Raw genomic sequence first — 8,505 nt, forward strand, 5'->3', positions numbered from 1 at the left:
AAAATCTACCAAGGGTGTTTCCCCTCTAGAATTCAAAAAGGTAAATCATATTAGTGAGCTTCATGGTTCCACTATTTTGGGAATTAGCATGAGAGGAACCAGAGTTTTTAAATAAAAGTTAATGATGCAGTCAGCACTTAACAGGAAGGTACTTTTACCCAAACTCTTCAATAACACTATTGGTTTTGGTAAAGGGGTACATTTGTAATCTTCCCTGTTCCTCAAATACATTTTTACATAATCGCATACTTTTAACAGACATCCATATGGAATAAAGCTCAAAATGTGCATTTTAGCCTATGATACTCATAGCCAAACTGCAATATGAACTAAGGCATAAGATGAATGGGCATCCTATGAAGTCACTAAAAGAAATATTCATGCTTTCATTAAATGCTAAATACAGACTTGCACAACAAATTCTCCATTTACCACATACATAATATTTAGGTAAAATCAAACATCAAAGACTTACACTTTAAGCCTCATGCCCAGATCTTGCAAAAATGTGCAGTATGACTTTCGTAAATAAGTCTCCTTCTTCAAGTCAATACCATCTCTTCTTGATGGGGAATTTTCTTCGATTTCCTTTCTGGACAAGTACCAATGACCTGCTTCATCTTGCTTGTCTTGAGAACTCTTCGAGGACCCACCATCAGATGTTCTATGATGTGTTGAATCGAATGGTAGAAATCCAGACATGATGTTCAATAGCCTAGAACAATGCCAACTTTCTGTATCGATTCAACTCCCTTAAACTAAAACAGCTATTTCCTGCCAATAAGATCAAGATAAGTACAAATTCAGATATAAATCACAAAAATCACGAACTGACAAAGTCACTGTGACCAATAAAAATATTTCAAATACTAGTTTTTAGTTCATTAAAAATTTGGGCTATTTTGAAAACGGTTTTGACTCTGTTCAAAGAAGTGTTTTTAAAAAAAAAAAATTGTAATGAAAAGCTAATGTTATTGTTAGTAGGGAATCATTATTATTCACAGACCATAATTTTGGAATGAACGACTTTATTTAGTTAGTACATTATTGGAACTCATTCCTAATAAGCAAATGTAAAAGCACGACAAAGAATGGGAATCCATATGCTATAAACTAGAAAAACTACACTTGCTAGCATAAAAGGCCAGTTTCATGTAACTCAGGTCTGTTAAATAACTTCAAGCCACTTCGGAACAAAATTCTTTCAGAACTTATTCTCGTGTGGAACCGAATATGCTCCTTATCCTTTTTCCATTCCCTAGCAATCAATTATTAGAAGCACAAATTCATCCATAGTAAGCTTACCCATATACCTATTCTCTTTAGTCGTAAGCCCTTACAACTCACCATTACCTTTTTTGCATACTTCGAATAATTCCTTACCAACTAAGCAAAAACGCCAACAGTCTCCAAGCGGGTATGAAGAAACAGGGGGGGGGGGGGGGGGGGGGGGGGGGGGGGGGGGGGGGGGGGGGGGGGGGGGGGGGGGGGGGGGGGGGGGGGGGGGGGGGGGGGGGGGGGGGGGGGGGGGGGGGGGGGGGGGGGGGGGGGGGGGGGGGGGGGGGGGGGGGGGGGGAAATAGTTCTCAAGTAAGAAACAGAAAAGTATAAGTCTTCGATCTTTACCTTTGCATTGTCCACTCTTGCCACGAAGCTCATTAACACCACGATTTTCCTTATCCAAAGCTCTCAGAATTCGCGAAATCCAAGAGCTTCCCTCCCTGCCGAATAGTAGAACAATACCAATTAGCGAGTGAAGATCGAGATAGAAACATCGAAACCCCAAAAAACAACGCGGAAGGGTAACAAAAAGTTGAAAAAAACAAGGGATTAGAAGCAACATACACATACAAAACCGTGAGTGTGAGCCCGCGAGAGAGTAGCTGCTAAGGAAGAGCTGGAATCGATTGCAGAGAGAGATTGATAAGGAAATTGAGGAAAAACATGGAATTAGGAGATGGAGATGGTGCAGTGTTGGTGTGTGGTATGCCCTAGAGGGTTGGACGGAAGAACGGCATGCGACCGCGCAAACTGATTTATGAGAAAATGGGCGAAAACAAAGAGCCAACACACTGAGACTCTTTGACCTTTCTGCTATCATTATTTTTCTCTCTTTTCTTTTTCTTTTTCTTTTTCTTTTTCTTTTAGGATAAATTGCAAATTTATTTCCTCAATTTCCAGAAAATTAAAATTTAGGTACTAACATTTTTAAAAATTATAATTTAACCCCTTTAGTTTCATAAAATCTCATAAAATATCCACGGTTCGTTGTTCGTGTCAACGAGATAATCTCTTGTATTTAGTTAATTATGTAAGCTAAGTAGCTGATCGGATAAAAAAAAAATTGATTTGATAGAGAATAGATTCGAGTAATTGGACAACTGGTTATTCAATTTGCTTTTTTTCGTTGTTGCTGGAACTATGTGGTATGGTTCAGCAACTACCCGATTGAATTATTTGGTCTCACTCGTTATCAATGGGATCAGGGATACTTCCAGCAAGAAATATATCGAAGGGTTAGTGCTCTGTTACGAGTCCGGGAAGTCAGGAATTGGTTATCTATAGAAGGTCGGATAAATATTTTTCTATTAAATTAATAATATTAATTATTTTTCTTTTTAATTCAACGAATAGGAAGACATATCAAACACGAGCGTAATGTTTGCTCCGAACTAAGTAATATTAATAAAAGATAATAGGGAATTAATAAAAAAAATATTATTTTAAAATTAAAATTAAAATTTTTAATTTAATTTCAAAGGTGAAATTTTTAGAGTTGAAAGCTAGTTTAGTTGACTTATTCTATACTTCTCCAAGGTTGCATTTACCTTTACCCACTTGACTCGTAAAGAGGGTTGAAGCTTGTGAGATGAGCTTTAGAAGCGAATCGAGATATTACCATAGTTGGTAATTTGTTCCCTTTAATTTGATTGGAACAAATGAATATATTGGCTGATCAGTGATGAATGATCAACATCCGAAATTTTGAAGCTAGATTTGGTTGATTCCGCCGTAAAGGAAATTTAAATTTTGATATTTAAGAACACCAAGATGGGTGCTTTGATACCATGTTAAGAATGAGAAATATAAATATAATTGAGATCGAAAGTATGATCTTTGTTTACATCGTTTAAATAGGATACAAACTATCAACTAATACCTAAAAATGATCGAAAAATATATATCTAACTAAATTTTGTAAATAAGATAAAATATACTGTTAATCTAATCCTAAGATAAAATATACTACTAATCACTCCCAAAAATAAAGAAAAAATATTAACTGATATTTAAGATACGTTTCATAGCTAATTATTAAAATATATTCTTCAAATATCATATCTTAATACTAGTGTTAACGGTGCTAGATGGGATCAAAAAAATTGTGATCTATATTGATGGGTTCATTCACGGCTTAGAGTGTGTAGTTATGCAGTATGATAAAGTGATTGTCTACGCCTCTCGTCAATTGAAAAATTATGAGTTAATCTGTCCCGAGTTGGGTATTGTGATTTTTGCATTGAAAATATGGAGACATTATTCACATGGAGAGAAGATACAATTATACATAGACGATCGGAGTTTGAAGTATCTGGCCATCAAAAGGAGGTGAATATGAGATGATGAGGTAGCTTGAACTAGATATAGATTACGACGTGGAGATACTTTACTATCCCAGTGAAGTCAACAACATTGCAGAACAGTGAGTAGAAAGAAGACTTGCACGTCAGTTTTTACTATAAACCAAATGGACAAACACGTTGATCTGAAACGAGCTAAAATCATCATTACGATCAAGGAAACGACTACACAATTGATATAGTTAATTGTCCAAACTACCTTGAGACAACGCCTAATTGACCTCAAAACTAAGATTTTTACTCAAATTGGGTGATGCAACAATTAAATACAAGAGGAATGAATACATAAATGTATCAAGATTTGAAATTGTATTACTGGTGGCAAGGTAAAGACAGTTCCGACCCAATTTTTTAGCTTGCTCGAAGTATAGATCGAGACTGGAGTTGATTTAATGACGAAATATGACCGTCAATTTTTTTGCGAAATAAAAATCAAAAGAATCTAAAACATAATATACATATTTATGTTATATCAAAATAGATTTTATAACGACTCGAAATTTTCTACTTAATCTAAGGTTGCTACTGTATACATATCATGAACATTGAATGCGTAAATACTTCATTTAAACTTTCATAAAATATAACATTCATCTTAAAACAAAAGACTAAATAAAATAAATAAACGTTTAAATTAAAAACGTCATATTCTAGCTTAAGTCTAAGAAAATAAATGCGACTACCTTATGCATGTGTCATGGTTTCGAGTTGCGATGTCGTTGTCAATCGTACAAGAATGTCTTGTCTCAACCTGAAATAGAAGTAGCACATGGCTGAGTATTTAAAGAAATACTCCGTGAGTGACCCAACTATTGTAGTTGAATGCAAACACATACAATTTCATGAATGAGACCTATCATAACATTCTCTTTTCCTATGACGGCTATCGTAACGGGTAGCTTGGATGTGTAATCAATTTCCTACACACGGACCACACGTGCAAGTATGAACCCACCAATCAGTTCGCACATTTCTTGGCCCCTTTCCTTATCGAGCGAGCACACTCTGGGAGCTCTCTATGTCGGACACCGTTAGAAGTAGCGGCCGTCATGGCAGCATTAAGTTAACCATAATGATCATTTTCTTGCTTGGCCATCGCAACATTATGATGACCATAATGATCGTTTTCCTGCCTCATAACATACGCATTCGTACTATTGTGAAAGATAAGGGGTATCCTCCAATGCATGAGATCCAACATTTTTCCATTTTCATTATCATTTAATGCAACCCTGCTAGCGTTTCGTACATATCATATCGTTTTTCATATCATTTATCATATCTTTCATGCATACGCCGTTGTATTTCATGCTAGTTCGTCGTTTTGCATGTCAATCATATGATATCTTTTATGTCACACATATAACATATCATAACGTTTTTATACTTCCAGACATAACAATTCTCGACATGCACGTATTGTATCATTTTGTATACTATAACAATCACATAACATATTCCTAATGAATCGGTTCACATTATGTCATATCATAAACATATCAATAATCACACATTTCGTACCATAACCTGTATCATATCATCCTTATACCATTTTACTATATATATATATTCGTCATTCCCATATCATATCATACATATCATTTCGTAAACACTTCGTGGTCATATCGTTCCCTAACTTATCATTGTCTATAACGTTCTTATACATATCACAATCATATCGTTTCATGAACGTACCTTAGTCATATCGTTCCCTAAACTTATTCTAACCATATCGTTTCATCCGTTCATCATAATCATATCATTTGCAATACATAACCTTACTATATCGTTTTATCAATCTATCGTAACCATAATGTTTTCCTATACATAACCTTATCGTATCATTTTATCAATTTATCATAACCATAATGTTTTCTACACCTAACCTTATCATATCGTCTTATCAATCTATCATAACCCTAATGTTTTCCTATACATAATCTTATCGTATCGTCTTATCAATCTATCATGACCATAACGTCGTAGTCATATCGTTTCCATACGCATATCCTTAGTCATATCGTTTCCCAATATATCCTAAATAATATCATGTCATGAACATATCCTAGTCTTACTATCGTAGTCATATTTCATCATTACTTAATTCAACCTTAATCAAGGTAGCAATGAACAAGAGGTACAATCAAGAAACAAAAATTCTCTCAAGTGCACACTAAGAGAATGTTTCAAAGATTCCCTCTAAGTTTTTGTAATGCCCCAAATTTTCTTGTCTTAAATTAGTGACGTCACTACATGCATGTCTTAAATACATATGCAAAAATTCATAATAAATACTTTTAAATAAAGTGACTTACGTGTTTAATTCAAAAATGAGAAGTTTGAAATAACACAGTCTTCTAACATGAAACATAAATGAAGCATCTATTAACTACTAATGTAAAACTATGCATACTACTATCCTATCTTGACTTTCATGGCCTTTGAAACGTTCACCATCATCCATGCATGGGAGCTTTACCTTTTCCTGAAAAATATAAAGATAACACATGACTTGAGTATTTTAAGAAATATTTAGCTAGTCACCCCACTATTGGAGTTAGTAATACAATCACACGTAACATGATTTGGAATCTATTCGTTAAAATCGTAACATGACCTTGGACTCTTTACAGTTTCGAGCAAGGTTGGATGTGTGGTACTTCACCATACACAACCCACATACGTACACATGGACCCACCAGGCGGGCTCGTATACGTACCCTAGGCCTAGCTTGATCGGGCAAAACACATTACATGTCAGCAGACACCACAAAAAAGGAAAGACCTGCATGATATCATGACAAACATCGAAGGTATGCGTCCACACTAACATAACATAACAGGGAAGTATCCTGACCCACATGACATACATACATGCATGAGGTCCCCATGATTTACATTCATAGCATAACGTTAACATCATTTCCTTTCTCCTTTCATCCATGCATATTACATACATGCATTATGTATGCATGACCATCATCACATTATCCATCACATAACTTCACATAGCAAGACATGACATGACATGACATTTCATTCATAATTATACGATTTTTGGTGCGGTCAATTCGTCAGTCAATCCTCAACATTCATTATCACTCCGGACCCTATCCTAATAGCCTTTACAATGAAAGAATCCATAGGTTCAGGTTTAGTAGTGATTCAGTTTACCTCGTTCAATCAGTCAAAGGGAAAGGGTTGAGTCTTGCTTGACTTCCTGTTCCGGATCATTCATCCTTCTTACATGCAGGAGAGTCAAAGAGTTTAGGTTCAGTAGTTCACATGATTTTTTTTTTTTTTAAATCAAATCGTTACACTGTTTCAATGTGGTAGCTATTAGTGACTGTGAAGTTTTTTGACTCACTAATGCTCACAACTTGTACAATTTTAATGAACTAGAACTTCGAGAAGGTTCTTAAACTAATTTGTGATTAACAAGATAAACCCTTAAGTGAACGCAATGTTCTATATTGTTACATAAAGCTCTCAAAGTATGAGTCTTTGATGAACAAAATTGTTTTCCTTAGACACTAAATGTTGCAGAATGTGGTGTAGTGAACCATTTTAAATGAGGAACATTTGTAGTTTGTCCAAATCATTAATGAGGTCGTACAAAAGGTTAGAATGTAGATGAGTACAGGCTGGAGTAGACAAAAAAAAAAAAAAAAAAAAAAAAAAAAAAAAAAAAGGATTACATTGATGTAATAACGTAGAGGCCTAGAGTTTGACTAGGCAACAAGGTATGCTTGAAAGTGGTCTCGATGAACGATATACTAAGGTTCGTATGAAGCTGCAAGCTAAGTCCATGCTTTATTAGACATTTCAACATTCTAGATTGGATTGGACAAGTGACATACAGACCAACCCTACCACAGTCCCTCTTTACAATATATAACATATGCGATGTATCCATACTTTGCAAATACTTGGATGACCCGACTCATGTCGTAGATTATGAGTCCTTAATAGACGATGGTCTAAGATACGAGAAAAGACCAATAAGAATTTTAGCCCGTAAAGTGAAGGTCTTTTGTACTAGGAAAATGTTCTTTACAAAACCATCAAAACATGTGTGAACAGAAGAGGGAGCAATACCTCGAGTAATTCCCTGATTAAGACACTTTCCAAGACGAAAGTTCCTTTTAGGTGTGTATAATTTAATAACCCAAAAAGGGGAGGAGGGGGGTGGGGGAGTTGTCTCACATCGCTTATGCTGAAAAGTGGAAAGTTAGGCTCCACTATAAAAATGAGGTATGTTACTTCCTTTCCATCCCACTTGAACGGTTCGAAGCTAGTCGGATAATACATTTTTTGACGACTCCAGACCAACATTTTGGCTTATTCGACTTGGGTCTACTACGCTTAGACTCTTTCCTACTAGTTTTAATTCTTTGGAAGCGTTTAAGGTTAATATGACTACCTTTTAGCTAGTTTCAATTTTTGGAGTAAATTTAAATTATTATTTGCAAAATGTGATTTAGGTAGTTTAAATTCTTAGGATTAAGTTTAAATTATTTTATTCAAAATTAGGTGAGCCAATTTCCACGTTAGAATTCTAATTTATAATTGTGGGACTCGTTAGGTTGAATTAAATTTTAGAAAGCAATGTTAAGTTAGCATCAAGGGGTCGTAGTAGCTTCAACATAGGCAAACCAAGTAAGTGACCTTACTATCGGCTCGATCGAAAGACTTGTCTTATTATGATGACATGTGCCTAGTGGCCCCAGCACGTGTCATGTATTTTGATATGATATAATATGTTATGATGATGTATATGCCATAATGCTATGATACGTTATGATGCTATAATGACATGGGATGTATGACAATATGATATATTATGATGATATCTCATGTTAGGC

At 35.2% G+C, this 8,505-nt stretch overlaps 1 protein-coding gene across 3 annotated transcripts in view; it reads right to left on the bottom strand.

The window, feature by feature from the left end:
* LOC111490396 (cyclin-T1-4-like) overlaps positions 1-2,072 on the bottom strand; it is a 13,846-nt gene extending 11,774 nt beyond the window's left edge. Inside the window, exons 1-3 of one of the 3 annotated variants that reach the window (XM_023138999.1) lie at positions 1,845-2,068; positions 1,626-1,720; positions 476-774 (exon numbers count right to left, since the gene is read on the bottom strand). In XM_023138999.1, the coding sequence (XP_022994767.1) occupies positions 476-702 (227 nt within the window). In that variant the 5' untranslated portion in view covers positions 703-774; positions 1,626-1,720; positions 1,845-2,068. Of the gene's footprint in view, positions 1-475; positions 775-1,625; positions 1,721-1,844 lie in introns of all 3 variants that reach the window. The other 2 variants (XM_023138998.1, XM_023139000.1) reach the window with 2 other exon arrangements.
* Positions 2,073-8,505: the final 6,433 nt, after the last annotated feature.

Source organism: Cucurbita maxima, unplaced genomic scaffold, assembly GCF_002738345.1.
Source record: "Cucurbita maxima cultivar Rimu unplaced genomic scaffold, Cmax_1.0 Cma_Scf00015, whole genome shotgun sequence".
Taxonomy (NCBI): domain Eukaryota; kingdom Viridiplantae; phylum Streptophyta; class Magnoliopsida; order Cucurbitales; family Cucurbitaceae; genus Cucurbita; species Cucurbita maxima.